This window comes from Jatropha curcas, chromosome 5 (assembly GCF_041381405.1).
Source record: "Jatropha curcas cultivar XTBG-Jc1 chromosome 5, XTBG_Jcur_1.0, whole genome shotgun sequence".
Classification (NCBI taxonomy): domain Eukaryota; kingdom Viridiplantae; phylum Streptophyta; class Magnoliopsida; order Malpighiales; family Euphorbiaceae; genus Jatropha; species Jatropha curcas.
The window spans coordinates 29,999,841-30,021,063 of NC_143155.1; the positions used below are offsets into that span (position 1 = coordinate 29,999,841).

At 35.7% G+C, this 21,223-nt stretch overlaps 1 protein-coding gene across 2 annotated transcripts; it reads right to left on the reverse strand.

Annotated features, from left to right (window-relative positions):
• Positions 1-50: 50 nt before the first annotated feature.
• Positions 51-19,985, reverse strand: LOC105643175 (transcription regulator). 2 transcript variants are annotated; one of them, XM_020682876.3, is made up of 51 exons: positions 19,685-19,985; positions 18,594-18,891; positions 18,230-18,458; positions 17,766-18,105; positions 17,509-17,622; positions 17,264-17,392; positions 16,989-17,180; positions 16,702-16,896; positions 16,312-16,449; positions 16,026-16,160; positions 15,686-15,939; positions 14,934-15,037; positions 14,075-14,169; positions 13,755-13,994; positions 12,683-12,874; positions 12,494-12,569; positions 12,298-12,365; positions 11,499-11,644; positions 11,263-11,371; positions 11,008-11,154; positions 10,843-10,890; positions 10,630-10,758; positions 10,290-10,523; positions 10,066-10,206; positions 9,888-9,973; positions 9,691-9,796; positions 9,359-9,454; positions 9,086-9,238; positions 7,708-7,890; positions 7,386-7,618; positions 7,169-7,304; positions 6,963-7,085; positions 6,684-6,728; positions 5,947-6,024; positions 5,672-5,788; positions 5,353-5,479; positions 5,179-5,279; positions 4,946-5,086; positions 4,787-4,870; positions 4,215-4,361; positions 4,007-4,138; positions 3,873-3,902; positions 3,646-3,792; positions 3,514-3,575; positions 2,789-2,942; positions 2,481-2,672; positions 2,259-2,363; positions 1,811-1,945; positions 1,034-1,270; positions 542-643; positions 51-459 (listed from the first exon to the last, which is right to left on the reverse strand). In XM_020682876.3, exons 1-51 carry the CDS (start codon positions 19,781-19,783, stop codon positions 310-312), a joined length of 7,254 nt encoding a protein of 2,417 aa, XP_020538535.1. In that variant the 5' UTR covers positions 19,784-19,985; the 3' UTR covers positions 51-309. The 2 variants fall into 2 exon arrangements, with proteins under 2 accessions (XP_020538535.1, XP_012083636.1); XM_012228246.4 differs by having other exon boundaries at positions 3,873-3,911; positions 19,685-19,984.
• Between the last annotated feature and the right edge of the window lie 1,238 nt (positions 19,986-21,223).

The window sequence follows — 21,223 nt, forward strand, 5'->3', positions numbered from 1 at the left end:
GATAAAAAGCCACTAAAAAATATAGTATGAAAATTATTGACCAAGAGATGTAATCATAATTTCTAATCGGTAATTGCATATGTTTGAAACGGCACTCAACGAACTACCATTTTACAGTTACTATTGCAAGTTTTATCTTGCAGTTTCAAAATTCAGGTAAACTATAGCTGAGAAAGATAACAAAATTAAAAAGCCGGTCTTATCCAGTACAAATCTATACTGCCATAAAATTGGTTTTAACAGTAAACTACAAAATAATATCTGTAAGAATGCAAAAGGAGCAAATCCAAACAGGCGTTAGAGAAAGCCTCAATGTGTGCCCTCAGATACCCAGCCAGATACCATACTCTCGTCCATAGGCTTTAAGCCACCACATGATCTTGCCACCGACTCGAAGAGTTTTTCAATCTCTGGTGCACACCTTATGAAGGACCGGTTCCAGAAGTTGTATCTAGGATTCTGCAGGGAAACACAAATCACTTTCATTAGAAAAGGCAACTATTGCAGACCCTGCAATGCAATATTTGCCGACTATGATTACCTTAATGAGTTCAATGAAAGTGATCAAAAGGCCCCAGGGATGTGGACGGTTAACTATTAGGCGTTCCAACAGTACTCTTGTGATCTGCTCCTGTATAATTTCCTGCCCACAGAACAAGTAAAACATTGGCACAAAATAAATAAATAAATAAATATTGCATTTTTTCCTATATGTAACCAGAGACAAACACATCAAGTCAGTCTTCACTTGACATCCTATATGAAAACACTTTCTAAAAGAAAAGCCCAAGTTAAATGACAATCCATCTGATGTTGAAGACACCATAAATGGACCAGAATACGAAATTGTTAATTAATATGTTTATCCATGGAGATCACTTATTATTATTACAATTATTATTATTATTATTATTATTTTGTGAAAGATCCATGGAGATTATTTAGATTTCAAATATGCTGTTGCGTACTGTTCAAACAGAACAAAATGGAACAACAGAGAGAAGTAATTTCTATTTCGAAATATGTGTTCTACCTGGTTCGATTCAGCAAACAAGTAAAGTAGGACAAAAGAGAAGTAATGTGTGTGGTTGTTTGGATAGCGCAGTTGATTAGCAACAGCATTCAGGAAGAGATATCGCCCTTCAGTGTCCAATTCCAATATGAGAGTCTGATAAATATCCAAGGCAGCATCTACCAATAACACAGCTAGAGGAGCAGTGTTTCCAGTTGACTGTGCATGAGGTGTTCTTGCCTGTAGCTGCTGGATGGCCTGAGGTTGAAAGGAATTTCAAAATCAAACAAACAAAAAAAAAAAGTGAATTAGAGTGAAGTTCATATTATACCATTAAAAAAACTTTTAAAGTAAAATATTACATCTTATTCCAAATAGACGAATATAAAATTCACTTTTATCAGCAAATTCTACCAGTGCTTAGCTAAATCAAATTTGATTTTGAAATAACACCATTTCAAAATTCTCTTGCAAACTCTACCAAGTATCATAGAATCCCAAGTTAATTTTTGAATATAACAAACATGCCAAGCATTTTGTCTGAATGGATTTTTTAAAATTTTATGGACTTCTTTTGTGCCAAGAAGCCTTCAGAATATTCCACTAATCCACAGATCAAACTCTAAGCTGCATTAAGAAGAAAAAAGGATATCCACTGGAAATTTGGCATAATATCTAAACATAGTTAATTATGCATAACGTCTGTTTCAATTCTGTCCTCCTTTCAATTTGGTAACATGTGACCCTGGGGATTATGAGAAGTAACTATAAAACATGGATCAATAGAATAGAATATACCTGCATCCCGGCATAAAGCACAAGGGAGTTGATCAGTGGTACATTATAACGCGTTCCAGCAGAGGCAGCTTCACCCGGTGAAAGGAGTAGTCTCTGTTTCAATTCTGTCAGGAATGAAGAACCCTGCTGTCTTGTCTGCAGAGAGTTGCAATTTACCAAATTGAGAAGATGTTGATAAAAAAGGACAACATATAGTGAAAGACACCAGATGAATACTTACTGCAACTTCAATACAAAATGTATTGACATCAAGCGGAGAGACAGAATGAAGAATTACAGACGAGAAAAAATAATTATAATGGGAAAAGTAGTCCAAAAATTTACAAATTAGGCAATAACAAGCCCAATAAATGAAAAATGAAACACCACGCATCAGAGTTTCAGCAATTTAAGAACCACAAAGAAGTCACTAAGCTTGTGCAAAGAGTTAAGAGAAAAAGAAATACACCTTGAGATACTCATCCACATCAGCTTTCATCTGCTTTAGCTTGAGAGCAGCATCAACCTCAGATAGAATGTGAGGAGCCTCCCTTATTTCTGGAAGCAAATCAATCTGTGCAAAAGTGAAATATGGAGCCAAGTCTTCCAACATCAGTGTCAGAACCAAGCAATTTATTTTAGGATATGTAATGAGAAAAGTAAAATCAAAATAATTATGATGAATGGAGACCTTCAGGTTGGGAGTAGAAGGATCTGGTAGCCTCATATTGCGAGGGAATGCACTAAGGATAATATTACGCATTTGTATGCAGCTCGGAGGAATCACATCACAGAAGGTGAAATGATAATCACATAGGAATTCTGGAAAATCATGAAGTAGCACCAGCAGCACCCTTAGTGTACCTTTATACAGGAAGTGAACCTGCATAAATACAACAAGATAAATCAGAACAATCAAAACATCAATTTTAATGAACTGTGTAAAAACAGCAAGTGAAGCGGCATATTTGAAAAATCAGTAAAGTGAAAGTGGCATACAGGCATTCCTAGTTCAGCACTCCTCAAAAATGGCTCCAGGAATTGGAACAAGTCTACCAGAAGGCGCTGGATATAGGGCCAACCCTTCTGAGCATTTCCCATTAGCAATTTTGGCATGAAGCTCCTGTGACTCACCAACTCGAGCCATGCAAAGCTGAGGAAAAAGTCTAACCGAGTTAGGCAGGCAAGTGAAAAGCAAAAACCAAAAAACCTGAGAAAAAATTCCCGACATGGAATGTCCAAGCTCAGGAAGAGAAAAATTAAATAAATGGCCAGATTTTGAATTGTTAATATGCCTAAAGCAAAGCAACAAAGAGTCGCATCTTTTGGGCCACATGGTTATATCAAAAACAGTCTGCCAATATTTTGGGGCTCCAGGAAGAGCAAGTCTTGCATAACACTGGGTGTGTACACCTTGCCTATGTGATAAGAAAATAAAAAGCGAAAAAGGTCCGAGTGTCTTTTCAGTAGGGGAAAAAGTTAACAAGAGAGAGTCCTTCAAATAATTAGTTTTTGAAACACTATTAATCCATTGGTTGGATGCGTATCAAATTTTCTGTCGGGCGAAGAGGGCTTCTAGAGCACTAATAAAAGACAACTCCAAACCCACAGAATAACCCACAACCTAGATCCTATTAGTTGTGGTACCATCATATAAGGACCAATTTATTGAATATATCGCCCCTCACAATCAGCCAAACCTTAAATATATGCACTGTGCTAACCTGAATGCAGGAACTTTAAGGGGCTGCAAATTATGGAATGCACCAGCAAAGGCTGTCAAGATCTGCAAAACAAGCAGGTAATGTTAGTTGAGGAAAGATGATAAAATCTCGAAGTAATGCAGGAGATCCTACCTGAAAGATTGCACCATCAATAACAGGGTCTGAGGAGACGAGATCCAACAACCAATTCACAAACAGTCGGAAGTATGGTCTTGGATTGAAAGATGTTTTCTTCTCCTCTGAATCCTTTTGTATAAATCTCACGGTCACAGCCAAAATCTGTTCAAATCCATAAATGTCATATAGAACACGTTGCAAAAGAAAAGAAGTAGACAAAGAGTCTTTGTTTAAAGATTCACCTTTGACAAAAGAAAAAATCTACTAGACCCCTGCTCCACCTAACAGTTCAAGTTAGATATAGAATTAGAGAGAATACACATGTAAAAGGTTCAATAAAACCATGAAAAGAAAACTCACAAGCACAAATGTCTACCTTAAGGATTGAAAAGACAAGTTTTGCATAAATATCAATGGCAAGGAAAGACAAGCTCTGCCCTTGTTGAGGCGATTGCAGAGCACCGGAACTAATCACCTCCGAGGATAAGCAATGTGCAACAGAGAGCTCCTGAAAAGATATTAAGGGATCACATTTGCAACCTTCAACATTATGCCAATGAAGGAAATATGTCAGAGATAATCACCGTGAGGATTCGGAAAAACCGATCTGTCATATCATCCCCCTTCAAAAGTCCATTTTGATGCAATTGTAAGATGTAATGAGTACAACCTGCGTCATTTGCTCCCGGAAGTTCACATATGCGATACCATTCCGCAAATAGCATGGATACCTAAAGAAATGGTGGCACCAAAAAAATTGTTAAATGAATAATTTAAGCATTGGGAATAAACATCCACATAAATTTTCCCCTTTTTCCCTTTTCACAAAAACAAGAGAACAATATGATAAAAGAGAGAGAGAGAGAGAGAGAGAGAGAGACAGTACAAGCACAAAGAGAGAAAAGAATAAACAAAGGCTAAAAAATTCTAGTCATTCTCTTTTTTAATACATCTAGGAAATTGAATCAGCCTCTGTCAACAGAAAGGAATGAAATATTTGAATCATATACATTGAACAACAATACAACTGTCAGAAGCAATTGAAGCACTCATAATATAAAACTACAGATGTTCACCATATTTGGTTTCAAAATAAATAGTTAGTGAATCATTTAAAGCTTAATGCCCTAATACATATGCACAATATAAGCTATACCTGTTCGCGGAAACCAACAGGATCTGGTTCTACAGAGTCAAGATTACTGTAGTCCTCTCTGTTAGCTATAGATTGACTCGCAGCCTGCTTCAACAGGTAGTTTAGTTTCAAAGTAAGGATAAGGTGGAAAAAAACATCATTTATGGAATCAACACTGACCTTTTTATCTCTAGACTGCCTAGTCTTGTCCTCTTTTACAGATGTAAAATCAGTTAATGCAGCAGAATTAGCTGCAACAGGATTTCTGACGATCTCAATCAGCTGTTGTAATGACTCAGGAGAACCAGGTTTTGCGGCAAACTGCAAGTCAGAATCACTAAGAAACTGCACAAACAAAATAGCATGCGTGCAATCTAACAGCACAGCAAAAGAAGGAAGAATGGACACAAAACCTTAGCCAATGCATCAACAAGGTTGTGGAGTTCAGATATAACTTTGGATTCTTCAACAACTAAAGCTTGGATAAGGGATATAGCAAACTCAGTTGCACCTTCTGCACATTTTGCGTAATTAATCAATTACAAAGTCATATCAATTCTAAATGATAAAAATTGCCAAATACGTACTATTCCTTCCCCCATCAATAAGTTTTGCCATATGAACATTGTACTCAGCAAGATTGAGCAATTCACTGCGTATAAGGCCAACAGTAATGTCTTTATTGAACTTCCGCTCCTCATCAGAGTAAATCACCTGCAGGAAATAGTTAGAAATTAAAAAAAATGTATGTGAATATTAGAACATTTGATATATTTCGATGACAAACAATCTTAATAAGAAATGAACCATGAAATAGCCACTGAGCAGGCTAGTAGAGACCCAGCCCATAGCGTTGCAAAACTATCATAATAACATCAGCATTTCAGGAGTAGTAGTAAAACATACCCAACTAGTGAGTTCTTTAACCACAAGCTTGCAAACATCACGAATAGCAGCAAGAATTGCAAGACAAGTATTGACATGAAAATTGTTTGTAGCATTTTCGTATAAACCCTTGAAAACCTGTATGAAAATTGGGTAATAATTTATTACATGAAGCTAATATAAAAGAATTGGCAATCAGAGCTATCACTTTCAATGGCTAAACTGGAAAACATTTGACAGAAAACCAAAAGCAGAAAAAGAGATGGGCAATAAACCACAAGGAAATAGAAGCACACCTTTTGTGCCACAGCCAAGGCAGCCTCATCTCGACTAACACATCGGAGAATGATTTCAGGAACCTCAGCAATCACTCCCTGAACACATATTTCAATAATCTAGTATCAAAATGCTCAAAATAAGATGACATTATATTTTGATAAATGAAGTTGATACAAGCTTAGTTTACACATTATATTTTGATTGATAAATTTAATACAAGCTCAAGTTTTCCAAAATTAAGATAACATGTGTTTCATGAATTGAATAGAATGGAAAAAGAGAATTAGGGCTTTATTATGTTTTATTCCTCACACTTTTATTTTTTTTTTGTCAACTATGCATGTTTCAAAATCTTTTTTTTTTTTTTTTTTTTTTTTTTTTTTTTTTTAAGTTTTTGAGATGTTCCCAAGTGTTTCCACAAGGTTTGAGTGTCTGCACATGCAGACATGAGAATGTTAGCCATTTACAGGTTTCTGTGATTCCTGGGGGACACGTCCAGGTTGCTACCCTTTAAGAAAGAAGAAGAAAAAAGTAAAATAGCACACAACATGCTTGTTGGGCAGGTATCACTGCTGGGGTCCAATACAGCCATACACCAAAGACAAAATTACTAAACTGTCAATCATATGATGGAGGAAAAGTTCCATCTAGCAAATTCCAACTGGTTAAGAATCAAAGGTTAGTTGAGTTGAGATTTAACAATGATGCATCTGCAAATCATTGAATGCATACAAAGAATAAGGGAACAAAATACCTGGATTTCTGATTCTCTAGCATCACCACTAACCAAAGCCTCCAACTGAGACCAATTTAAGATAACAAGTCAGATCACAGAATACAACCGCCAAATAAAGCAGAGAACATGACAATGAATATAATCCACTAAGTTGGTCCAAACTTCGAGGACAAATTGAAAAATAAATGGGAAGTTACACAAACAAAGAACAGAATAGTACAGACACTCTGTTCCAACAAAAGAAGGGAAAAGGGAGGAAAAAAATATAAGCATAGGCACAAATGATCAAAAAGTAACCTTCTGCGCAACAATCTGATATTTATCCAGTGCATCCCTTGTGTTCAATGAAGGATCTGAAATGCTACTCCCAACCCGATCAGAAGCTGCTGAAGATATTGATTGTTGAGAGATCCCCGGTTCCTTTCATCATATTAGAAAAACATGTTAACAACTGCCAAAAGCCTTCAGCAGCATATTATACAGTAAGATACGACTATCCCAACCTTCACAGGATCAGAGGAGTCTACTGAATGAAGTTCGGGGGCTGGAACAGTTGAAGAAAACGAAGCACTGACAGCATTGTTTTCAGAATTTTGCTGTATAACACTATCACTTGCCCCAACATGAATAGAGGATGCACTGGAACATTACACAAATTAAGGATCTAGCAATGCAAATCATGAAAACTGGGGAAATCACTGAGCGGTAGAAATAGAATACCTAAGAACTGTAGCCGAATTAGATTCAGTAGTATCAGAAGCCATGTCCAATGTACGAGAAACTGCTTCAAATCCAATGTTGCCTGGAGCGGATGAGTAACTTGCATTAAGTTGTCCAGTCGTTGAACTATATGTACTAGGCAAAGCAGTACTAGCAGAAGAAGTTGCAGAAGCTGTAGAAATAGTATGTGAGCTCTGACTAGATTGGTTTTGCCATGGAAGCCTAACAAAGTCCTGAAATAAGGGCAGAGGGAGCAGACACCAGACATTAAGCTTGCTATCACCAAAACAGTTCTTTAAGATAAAGATCAACAAATGTATACCTCATAAACTCGCTGTTGCGAAACAGACAGGTGACCAGGTTTTGGGCGGAGGGCCTCAGGTACAACACCAACAGAACCTTGACTGTATATGTTTGCATCAAAAAATGTAGGACCAACACTATCCCTATGCTTCCTTCTCAAAGAAAGTTGTTGTGCTATTTCCCCATCAATGGTTTGTATTGCCTATATAAAACAACGCAACCAGGAATAATGATGAGAAAAAATTTAACCTACTGCTTAACAATTAAAAATCCATCTCAATGCAGAACAGCGCTTTGGCTGAACCACCCCTACATATAGAGCACATTTGCTGGCCATATTTTGTTTGTTCTTCCTAATCCAAATGCATTCTTTCCTCTTTTACCAAGAACTTCTAGTTTCTCAGAGTCTTTCGTTCAGTTTAGATGGTTTACTGTTTACTGTTAATGATATAATATATATTTTCAATTTTCCTGACCAACACTATTGACTCATCGCTCAAAGTACCAAATAGAGATAGGGAACATTTGTTTGGGCTAAATTCTAATGTTAAATATGAATCAACAACTTAAGCTAAATGATTAAGAAGTTCTATCAAAAGCTGATTGCTAAATAATTAAGAAACTATATATTGTGTCATTTTATAATTGAAAAGAGCAAGTCGGACTTTTTATTCTGTAAGTTATATAGCTTATTGAATAAACCCCCCAAAAAAAAAAAAACCATTCAGATAACTTTAGCTTGTATATTCAGATAAGTAGCTTATTTGTTCAGCTCAAATAAACAAGCTTATTCATTGTTGTCTGATTGAATAAACTGAAGGACCAATAAATTGTTAATAAGACAAAACATGAACCCCGTAGTTTAGCAATAATTATTAGGTCTATAACAAACCATCATCTAAAATCACCTTCTTTAGGTCCCATAATTCTCACAAGGCAAGGCACACAAAGAATAAACCAATATTCTTAGGCCCAAAAAGAATCAGAACAGAGTAAGAAGATACTGCAGATTGTAGGCAGACCCAGGTCAATATATGCACATGAAGACATGTTGGTCGACTTAGTCTATTGCAAGTGATTGGAAAAAGTCCTGTTTCAAATTCACTTCTTTACTCACAATCACCTATTCACCAGATATGGCCATTGGTAGCTCATGTTGCATCCATTAACACCAAAGCTAATCTTTCTATACTTCAGTACTTCACTATTACATCAACCTATTTCACCATTGACATGCATATATCAAGCTACACAAGTTGAAAGACACATATACACATACACAGAGGAATATCATGACCCAAGTAACTTTTTTCCTTTGCACACCACTCGAGACTAGAAACACCAGCAGAAGTGGAGAATGGAGTATTATATTTATGCTTTGAAGCTTTAAGTAAAACCTTATCTGTAGCGGCTTGTTCAATTATTGCACACCCAAGATCAAGGTTATCATTTGTAGCCAATTGCACAGCATGTTCCAGAAGTTCACTAGCAATACTCAAACCCTGAAGTGAACTCCTTAGTTGAGTAGATATTGAAGTACGTAATGGCTCCTAGAAAATCATAGATGTAAATGTATCAGCTAACAACACTATGAAATATATTTTAGGTTTGCTTCACAATGAAAAAAACAGAAAGGAGAAAAAATGGAAGTCCTGCTACAGAAACAAAACCTTGCATGTTACATGTGCCAAGCTTCCAGCCAAACTTGCAACCATCAAGTGTGCTGCATTATATATTCGCGTCTCATCGGATTCCATGGCATAATCCTATAATTAGGCATAATATGAGGCAAAACATCAGAAGATGTCCACACGAAAATAAGACTGGCAAATGCTTTTATAAAATGAAGTTCCAGATTGACAGTGCTATAAAAACTAAACAGATAAGGTAATAAGCAAAGACAACAACCATGTCTAGGACATTAAAGAAGAAGCCAAAGACCAAAGTAGAGGGTTGCAGATACACAGAAGGGACAATACTCATATGAGTTCAATTAGCAAACCTTCAAAACAAGTTCCTTTGTCGTCTGGGTAGCTATGGAAACACTACGCTGAACAATGCCAGACACTATCTCTTTGATAGCTCTATCCATTACAATAGGAACCACTCTGTACAGTATGAACAAGACTAACGTTATCCAAGCAATATAAATCAATCAACTCATTGAGAATGAAATATTATTACAACAACAATTTCAACCTTTGAAAATGCAAGTGCAAACCCCAAGAATTGAGCTTCGGGTTAATAACAACATGAGTTCCAATATTGGGTATTGCTGTGGGGAGCTGCAAAAAGTACAAGAACCAGCAGTCAGTAAACAATAAATCTCAATAAATTCTTATAGCATCAGAACCAACCAAAAAAAGAACAGTTATACCTGACTGACAGAAAAAGGTGGCTGGGACGGAGTAGCTTGAAAAAGTCCTGGCCCAGGAGGAAGCTGATCAGACAAGCCTAATGCTGCCAGTTTTTCATCATCGGTCATTGTCACAGGAGAAACATGGACAGGAGCAGCATACTAGAAGTACAAAAAAAAAGGATAAGATTCAAGATACATGTCATTGCTACTCAAAAAACAGCAAAAGACTGAATGGAACAAACCTGAGATAATAGTGTATGGGCAGCAGAATTAGGCGGGTTAACAACCTCAAGAGGCAAGTCATGATTTAGTGGCGACATTATCCCTGATTTAACTTCAGCAACAATCTGTGGCTGTGATGCTCCAGCATCTTTGTTAGAGAAATCAGGGTTCCCTTCAATTTCTCTTTTTCGATCTCTCAGAAAAGAAGTGGGTGATATGTCCTTCATATCCACACCAAGGTTCTTGAATAGAACCTAAAATGCCAAAAGAATATGATAAAGAATTATGTCAGACTCATCAACCAAAAGAAACTTGTGTATACAGTTAGACAACTGGCGCTCAAGCAACATATCTCTATACCTCTATGTCAAACTTAAGGTTCATTTTCAAGTTCGGCATTGAATAGATTTCTGACAGCAATCCAAGAATACCCATAGTCCATGGATTTGGGGGATGATAAGCTGCACTACTTTGGCAAGGTTCCAGAATCTGCAAGTAATAGAATATACATACCACATAAACAGAACACTGAAGTTCACAGCAAACATCACACTATCATTAATCTATTGTTACCTTTGAAGTAAATGGAATTACAGCAATCATCAGTCCTTTCTCATATGCCTGCCCAGCAAAAAGACAGTCCTCAAATGACACACTCAGAACAGCAAAATAAAGTTCTTGAAAGATATTTAAGTGTAAAACATATAATTTTAAGGTTTAATGTTGGTACAGAATTACCTCGATGATCAAGGATTTGGGATCTATCAACCGAGCCTTTAGAACTTGATTCCTGCCAATTGTTAATTTCCCAAGCCAGCTTCCCAAATTTTTTAGCAATGAACGCTCTTCTGAACTTGACTTGATAAGCTCTGAACCTAGGAGAACCTGAAATAACAGAAGGACAATAACTCCCAATTCCTCTTTATGTCCTGAAAGAGGCTATTGGTTCATCATGTCAAGAGCAAAGATAAGGAAGCAAGTGATGATGCAAACCTTGCAGTTCTCGTAAGAGGCTTGGATAATCTCCTTATTCAATGCCTTTGAATTAACTTTGTCAAGAAACTTCAAGTATAAGTCATGAAAATTGGGCTCAATGCTTGCCCTGAGAAGACATTAACCAGGCATGATATATCACGATCCTGAGCGAGAATAGAAGGCATCTGACAGCAGAGTGGCAGAAACATTCATATGCAAGAGAATGTAGAGGTAAAATCTATAAAGCTTCTGACCTTTTCATAACCATATACTGGGCAAACCAGGGATAATACTGCTCTTTTAATATTTCGGTGAATTCTTTTGCTTTTGCTTCAATGTTGGCCACTGAAATATTGTTAATGATAAATGATATTTTGTCCTGAATTTCAGATGCCGGAGCCTGACAGCAAAAGGCAGAATTATGACAGTTAAAGTGCTGAACTAAAAATAAAGAGATGAAAAAACCCAATTAGAAATCCATGTTGGCATGACTGCTGAATATTTAGTGAACTTGAAATTTTTATACATGGAGTACACAATAACTCTCCTGGTTTTTATTGTCTGAAAGATATAAGCTTTGTTAGACTTAGCCAACTAAGGCAAAAGACATCCCGAAACACATAAAAAACACTATGGAATCAGTACGTAACCAAGTTGCATTACAGAGTTAAAATCTTTAAATTGCAGCCAGTTGCTGATGAATATGAACTCTCCAAGAGAATAATAATACATGTACATGTAGAACGAATAAAATAATTCAAAATTAAAGTATAAAAAATAAAGACCTTTTAATTCCTATGCAACTGAAGCATCAATTTAAAATGTTAGTTCAAAGGACTAGTTAATGGTTTTCAGGCCAAACACATGAAGTTGATTTACCTTAAACATCATAATTTTTTTCAGTTATGGAGGCTTCAATAAATCTTTGTTTCCTAACCACTAAATTATTCTAAAAATGTAATAAATCTGGTATGTATGTCTATCTCAAATTGATCAACCTGCTACATAAAGTGTAACATCCATTTATGCAAGAGGAGTATAAGGAATCAGTACCTCTATTGGAGTTTCTCTTCTCTCAGCAGCAGCTACAAGTGTTTCAATGTTCAAAGCTGAACCAAACCCTGTACAAAATATACAAGGTTCTGTAAGTAACGCGTATATTTTAGAAAAAGAATTCGGATAAGGCCAACAGCTAAATATGAACCATAAAAACAAAAGCACAAATCCATTAATTAGCAATAGAATTTACTAGTAGAGGTAACTCCTCGAGCACCACCACGGAAACCATGAGAAGAAGACAGCATAGCTGGAGCACTGGCCACACTCTGTGATGATACGTCAATGATAAGATGAAGCGCAATAATAATGAAATTGCGAACATTGACTGCATCTCATGCAATTTAAGGAGAAGAGAGAAGGGGTGATGTTGAAGGCAAACCTTCTGAAGGCTAGAATTATCAGCAAAAGGAGAAACCAAAGATTGCCCTCCTGGAGGCAAAAGAGATTTTGTTTCATTAGATGAAGCCACAGAGAGTTTATGGCGGTCATCAGGAGCAAATTCATGTCTCTGTTGAACATGGAGTGCAGAGGAAAGCTGCGGCACAGGCTGTGTGATGTTAACACTATTCAACTGCAACATTAGAGAACAAAAGAATCAAAAACTTTGAGACAATTAATCAGCTTAGCCAATTGTTTTAGCTTTTGCTCCATCCATATGACTGTAGAAGCAAGTCAAGATATAGTGAGATAATTTACAATCAATGAGCATGTTTTCAGCTCATCTGTGCCTTAAGCAAAACTTACAAAATAGTGCTCCACAAGTTTTTACAGGCCTTCTCGTTGAAAAATAGTACAGGGGTATCCTAAAATAGATAGTGGTAACACAAATGTAATGCGAGTGATAATGTGGCAATAGCATATTGCAGCACTGGTGCATTAAGTTGGTAAGCCAGAGATGTGACAATAGCAGGTGAAATGAGAGAGTTCATTCCCTTAGCAGTACCAGACAATATACAACTATACAATATACCATTTTTTACTCAAAAGTTAGTTGCACTTGCAAATTGTGTTCTCAACTCTGACTACATTATTTATGAGGTGAAAATAGGAAACAAAACCTTTGGAAAAGAGCTGCAAGCAGTATGCTGAAAGTACATTATTTATGAAATCTCAGCTCAAGTCAAGGAAATAACTCAAATGCTATACTGCTCTAACCGATGCTTGAATATCGAAAATAGGAGGTTGATTGGTATAAGGACTCTTGGAATGCATGTTGATGTGTGCTCAGCCACTTGAAAGTACAGTGAAGAGGACCACACCATCTCAAAAAAGAAAGAACAGTACCATAGTAACTGTACTTGTTGCCAAAGTTCTTTAGAATGTTAGATGTTATATTAGCTTATTTTCATGACAGAATGTAATTAATAATCTTCCCCATGACCTAACATGCCATAAGTTCAAATGCACCACACAGATGAAACAGTGCATGTAAAACATAAAAAAGACTCTACCTCTCCATTTGCTGAGCTAGGCTGCGAAAAACTATGATGATGAGAAGCAGTAGCATTATTACTCCCATCGGGTTCCAAGTGACCTGATGAAATCCTGGCAAGAGCCCGCTCAATGAAAGAAACAAGTTCTGCATGTGTACTGCGTAGATGAGATATCTGTAAGATATGATTGCAATATTGGGGCCACTCAATCAGGCGATCCACAAACTGTTCCAAAGCCTTGGTCCCAAACACAAACATCTGCAGACAGAAAAATCATCAGCAACATTGTACAACAAAAACCAATTAGTGGAACATTATCACAAATTCATGAAACTAACTTTGGAATCTGGAGGTTTTCGTAGTGCATCTAAAACACCACGCAAAGCAATCCCAAGAGTTAAATGAGTTACGAGCTGGTGCTTGATAACAGAACCTGCATATGATAGCCAATCGAACTTCATAAATCTGCTGAAAAGTTGCCATAATATTTTCATAATCACACAAAACTCTAAGTTGCTTGGAGAACTAAACATGCCAGGAATCCAAAATGTTATATTCACACAGCAAGCAATTTAGGCAAGAAAGCAAAGTAGGCAAATAACTCTATGCCAGTAATAAATCCAGTACTTTAAGCATCTCCTAAACCTACAAACCAAGAAGGCATGTTTGCAAAAAAAATTTTACCATAATTAGCTGGCATTAGGATAACATTGAAGACGGAGAATATATCACAAATTGTCACAAGCTTGGTTCATGAAAAAGACAAGCAATGAGTCACTTATTACAATGAAGTCGGTGACCATTTAACAGCAAAGTCACATAAAAAATAGTAGTGCATATTATTTTAGAAAATTATTATTTCTCAATAGAATTAAATAAACAGCAAAACAATTCAAAGTTATCTCAGCATAAACATAAATATCAGTGCTACAGCTACTGATATCCAACAAGAAAACCTGAATTACAAAGCAAAATTCTCTTTCATGACCATGAACTACATGTGAAAACAAAGCTTATAACAAGAAGAAAGTCACCCTCAAATGGAGTAAGTGATCTCAAAGTTCAAAACTTGTACAATTAGTAAACAAACTTATACAGGTTATACAGGGAAAATACTTCAGAAGCTTCTGAGCATTTGGTAACAATATCAGAAAAATGAGCAAAGGTGTAACTTTCTCTTCTATTATTAAAACTCACCAAAAAGTAAAGCAGCAATTTTTAGTTGCCTTTCAGGATACTTGGGAAAGAATCTGTACTCCTCAAAAAGATTGCCAATCATGCATTCAAAAATTAATTGCTCCCTGCCAATTATTGCAGCCAATTATCAGTATTGCCAGCATAGAAGAAAATCTTCATTTGCTAATTTTGTAAAATAGAGAAGAACAGATAATAAGGAAATTGACCGTAAAGGTAAATAATGTGAAGTGGATGTGCATAAACCATAAAGACAGCCTTCCACTTTTCACTGGAAAGAAAGGATCAACATAATAAAGAACCTGAATCATTTGTCCACATGATTATAGGAGGTGCAGGTGTGCGAACCATAGGATTGATGTGGTATAAAACCAAGGCTTATTTTGTCAATCACATCACGTTTATGACCATGATATACACCAGAAAAACTATGCCACAGTTTGTCGAAGGTGCCCCATAGGGTGGTTAATTCCACTCTAGTGAAGACAAAGCTCGCTACCTCGAATTGAGTTTGGTGCTGCTTTCAAAAAATATTTTTCCATTTTTTTATTTCTTGGGAAGTTTTTTTACTGCTTTTGGAAAACCATGATTTGGGAAAAGCCAAAAATTTCAGCTGTTCCTGAACTATGGTTTGCTATGCCTTAAACAGGTTGCCAAAAGCAGCTCAATCGCGAAGCCAGAGGAGCAATAAATAGATAAACAGGACAGCAACGACAGTTAAGTTCCAAATATAGTAAAAAACTTTGACATCATACCTTTTCACTGGCGACTCCTTGAATCGAGCAAGCATTTGAACCATTGCATCAATTGTTAACTGACCAGAAAACATTTGATGGAAATAAGAGTTTGCTTCAGCCTCAACATCATCAGAAAACCCATCAGGGGTAGATGAATCTGCTGAGCCGCCATTCTGCAATCTTGGATTGGAGTCCATAATTGTTAAATGCAACCTTTCCATTTCCTCAGAAAGTTGACTAGAGATGATTAAGCCCGTATGAGCTTTAAGGACCTGTAAAATAACCATGGGGTTATGAAACTGAGGGAAAGAATAATACACATACAAATGGCCTGTGGAAAAATGCAAAAACTTAGAACCTTCAGGAAGGTAGAACTGAAGGTAGAACTATTCTCCATATAAATATTCGCCATAGAACTACTATGCTGGAAAGGTTTGGTAGAAAAATCTTGCGATCCCCCAAGTTGAACCTCCTTCAAAAACTTGAGACATTCCTGAAAAGTTGCACAATGCATGTCAGCACATTTTTTTCACCATTATTATAACCTAATTAAAGTATGCTAGATGTCTACTAACACTAAAATTCAGTAAATGTTATTGGCACCCTGCTTAAAGGTGGCAACTTGGAGGACAAGTGAATGTTACCTCAAAGAAAAAGTCCTTGTATGTAATTAAATTAGTAGTCAGCCACTTCTCAAGGTCGACAAGTTCCTGTCGTGAAGCTAGGGCTGCCAACCTGATACCAAAGGGAGAAGGAATTGTATCTAACACCGCTGACAGAATCTGCAAAATGGTTAGAAAACATATGTTTAGGGAGAGGAGAAATATGTGAAACTAGCAAAACATAAACATTAGAAAAGCATGTGTACCAATAAAACTTGTGAGTGGAGAAAAACAAAAGACGGAGTTCTAATAAATTGCCACCCTGTTACTTATTGGGTATGTCGGTTCACCAGGACCAATGCATTATTTAATTTATAAAGCAACAGAACAAAAGATAGCATAGAACAAAAACAATGCCATCTAAAAGTTTACCTTTAGCTCTTGGCATATATCCAAAATCTTGGTCATACAGTCTGGCTCCATGTTGTGAGCATCAACAAATCCCCGTACAACAAGACTCGGATTTACATGCCAGAGATAAAGAATCATACTGCTACCTGTGGCGCTTTTGATTATCATAGGAAAAACCGTATAAGACACTTCATGCTGGAGAAGGTTGTACACAGTCTGCAATAATAAATAAAAATTGTCAAACAATGTAACACTAGGGAAAATACACAACAAAAATCCTTGAATAAGCAATACAACTAGAGAGATACATTGATATGTGACATCCCAAGAAGTAAGATTTCAGGACAGTGCTTAAGGGGATATTCAAGCATTGATCGAATGGAACTAGAATGACCCATCTCAGCTAGTTGACAAAGCACATCCAACAAGTCAAGACACAACCATGCATGATTTGCATGTCCAAGTTGAAGTTTATGGCCATGAACTGCATCATTATAGACCTGCATGCACAGTCATTACCTAGTTAAAATCCAAAATATTACATGAAAATCAAAAGAAAAATAGCATGGAGAGGAAATCATACCAGCTGCCTTCCAGAATGAGCATAGGTAAACACTTCAGGAGGTGCCAACGCGGCGTATTTGAGAAAAGAGAGTTGACCTTGAGTATTCTTCCATAGGGACCCACAAACAGCATGAAGAGGAAATGGATCCTGCATAAATATACAACTCATACTAACTCAAAAATAAAAAGGAGGAACCTCTTAAATTTAGTAACAGATTTTGAAACATGACCAAGCATGTGGTTTAGCAAAATAACAATATATACCTGACAAGCATGTCTATACAAAGACATGAAGAAAGAAAAAGCCTCTTCATCAGGAATGTAGAAGCCCTCATGATCCATATTTTCCATCACTTGTATCCAGTTGGTGCCAGGAGCCTGTATTCAGGAAAAAAAACACACGACAATGAGTTGCTTTTTTCTCAGAAAGAAAAAAGAAGAAGAAGAAGAAGAAGAAGAAGCAGCAGCAATTGTGCCGCATCAACAAACATAAGAAATAAAAGGAACAAAAGTGAACTCACAAGTTGCTTAATAGTTTTTACAAGGATATCAATATCCCAGGAACTCAACAACGGGAGATCAGGGGAAATGCTACAACCAAGAGCTAAACCAAAGTTGGCAAATGTGCTTTGGCTGTCTTCAAGGCCAGAATGGTGGCGGGCAATAGTTCCAAATATCTTTGAAATGACACTCTCGGTCAGTGGTAAAAAAAGAGACAATATCTCTTTGCAGTGTGAGGCATCAAATGTGCATCCATAGCCCAATTCCTTCACAATATCACCTGCATTCATCTCCTTCTCCATTTCAGCTAAAAGTGCATCAAACTCATTTTCCTTGCATTCATGGAACGAATCCATATTCCTAATAAACAGTAGGCAAGCCCATTAGATAGGACAAACTTAAGAACAGAATATATCTTATAAGGAATCATGCTGAAATATTTAAATTAAGGAAGATAATTAAAAGGGGGCAATATATCACGAACCTCAAGAAATTGGTTTCACGCATTTCATCTGAAAGCAATGGAGTTAATACAAAGGGGGAAACATCATTAGGTTGCAGTAAGGATAATATCTGCAAAAGGCGATCTACATGCTTGGAAAGGCCCTCAGACTGCTGGAGGAACATAACAATATTCTGTATTTGTTCCACAGAATTCATAGAAACAGGATCTGCACACAGTTCCTCAATCTGAGCCATGCAAAATTTCTTTGCTGTGATCATAAAACAAAAAAAAAAAAAAAAAAAAGGTTTAATGAGTAAATGATAAATTAGAAGCCCAAAAATACTAATGAAGCAGGAAATCACCATGCCACCAATGTAACAAGGACTTACAAATCAATACTCACCAGCCACTCTAGTTTGAAGATTCTCAGAATCAGATAGAGCAAGACCAATGCCAATTTTTTCAGACAGAGATAAACGTAACACATTAGACAAATTCTCTAGCAGCTCTTCACTAATCGCTATACTTCTTAGTGACTGACAAAGCACAGTGCTGAAATTTGGCTTGTCCATGAGAAATTTGAAAATTGACACTAGAACTGGTTCCAGCTGCACGTTCTTCAAGTCTGTCCTGTGGAAATGCAGGTGTTCCAAGCAGGTTTGGAGCACCAGAATGCTTCCCTCAACTCCGTATTCAATGATCTGCAAATAAGAAATTTAGTAAATGCATAAAATCCACGAGAACCCAACAAAGCTTATACTACCCTGCTAACAGAAATTGACTACAAGAAATGTCATATATGTCAGACAATTAATTTTTCAAACAATTGATTTAAGTTCACGAGTGGCTCTCATTTTCAGAGACACTCCAAAAACCTGCCTCTGAAATTATAAAAAATAAATTTGAACAATAAACGGGTGCAACAATCACATGACACAAAGCATTGGCCAGTTTTGAAGCAGACTAGATAACCTTTCAGTTTTTTTCAAAAAGCAAATAGTTAATATAGCATTGTTACCACCATACAACGAACAGGGAGAAAATGTCCATGCATGTGAGTGTACTTATGTAATATTTCTCTCCATAAAAGCTTTTTGAAGCTTTTACCAATTACAATATATTCGAATTCAAATTTTAATAAAAGAAAATTATGCTGGTCGTTTTAATAGCATTAGAACGGAATTGAGAAGTTATTTTTAGCGACTTAGATTACATGAAAAATTATTTTACTATAACGAAGTCATTTTTTCATGGATAATCGCTTGGTCCTCCATTATCATGGCATCACCCGATTGGATCACAGTCTTTATTCATCTCCATTTTAAGCTTGACTAAAACTATAAAAAATTAAATTAAACGAGTACCGAGAATCCATGTTGATTAACAGATTGACATATTAGGGTTTCAATGAAGTGAATAGAGTAACTACAAATGGATAATCATTGAATAAAATTAGAGGCACGGAAGCATTCAGATTATGCATGAAGAAGATACCTGACAGAGTTCTCGAAAAACAGAGTCGACGTTGGCTTCGTTCAAACTCTGGAGCAGGAAACGAATCTGATTCGGAACAGTTGATAGTAAATTAGGCATCGTAAATAACTGGGAGGTTAGGGTTCCTAGAGAGAGTGATTGTGCTTCGGGAAGCAGAGATGGAATGAGATTTGGAGGTTGGGGCTTCGAAGATTGCAGGAACTGAGAATTGTCGAGAGAGAGGTGAGAATTGACGTCCGAGAGGCGTACTACAAAGCAAGACGAGTGCCTCTTCTGGGTTACGCGTCGGTCACCCGCGGGTCTTTTATGTGGATTACATATCGGCTTCTTTTTTTGACAAGTCCTTTTTTTTTTTTTAAGCAAGACAAGTCCTTTTTTTTTTTTTTTATCTCTCTATAATGTTTTTTTAGTTCTATCAAAAGGTGTAATCTACTCATGTCATAAAGCATAAATATTTTAGATCCTCGTAACAAAATGCAAAATGCATTTCGTCAATATCAAATTTGTATTATTACTCTTACTGGAATTGAGATCGTTCAACAATATAAATATCCATATAGTTAATAAATATATAAGACATATACATAGCTCGAGACAACACTGTAGTTAATTATTATAAATATCATATTTATAAATATAATTTTAAAATTATATCACTATAATGGAATATAGTGTTGTACAATAAAATTTTATGTTAAATTTTGAGATAAATCTTATTTACTAATTAATATCATTTTGAATAAAAATTTATTAGAAATTTGATTTTATAGTAACACTTATAACATTTGCGCTGCCATATTAATTTACAACAATTAAAGTTTCATTAAAATCCCTATATATATAAGGGATTAAACAATTTTAATTTTAAATGGTAATAGCTAAAAAATATATAGTTCATTTGCTTTTTAATTAAAGCTTCAAATAATAAATCAAGTGATACCATTTTATAATTATAAATTTCAATATTAAACAAATATAAAATATGATAACAGTCAAATTAATGTTACTTACTATATTTACAATCTCAATTATTATATAGTAAATTAGATAAACAATAGATATTCAAATATCTCTATTTTTTTTCCTTTTCAAAACAATACTTATATGAATAGAAATGAAAATCAATTATTTAATATATACATGCATTCATTTAAATCATGTTTTTTAAAAATATTAACCACCAATCGCAAATTAATATAAATAAATTTCCATTTCTTTTTACACGACGACAAAAAAAAAAGAATATGTTGTGAAAAAAATAAAGATTTGTTTTTTATGAAAAAAGTTAAAAAATTATAATTATTATTGAATTATAAAATTTTTATATCTATCTCATCACAAAAACAGAAAATAAAATCCAAAATTATAATTATAGTTTTATAGATGTAATTTACTATATATATATATATATTTTTTTATTATTATATATTATAATATTACAAATAATATATAATATTAAAAATCTAAGAGGATCCATGTAACACCCACCGCCCGGTCCCGATAGATCAAACAACCGATGCCACATCTGGTGTTGGAGGC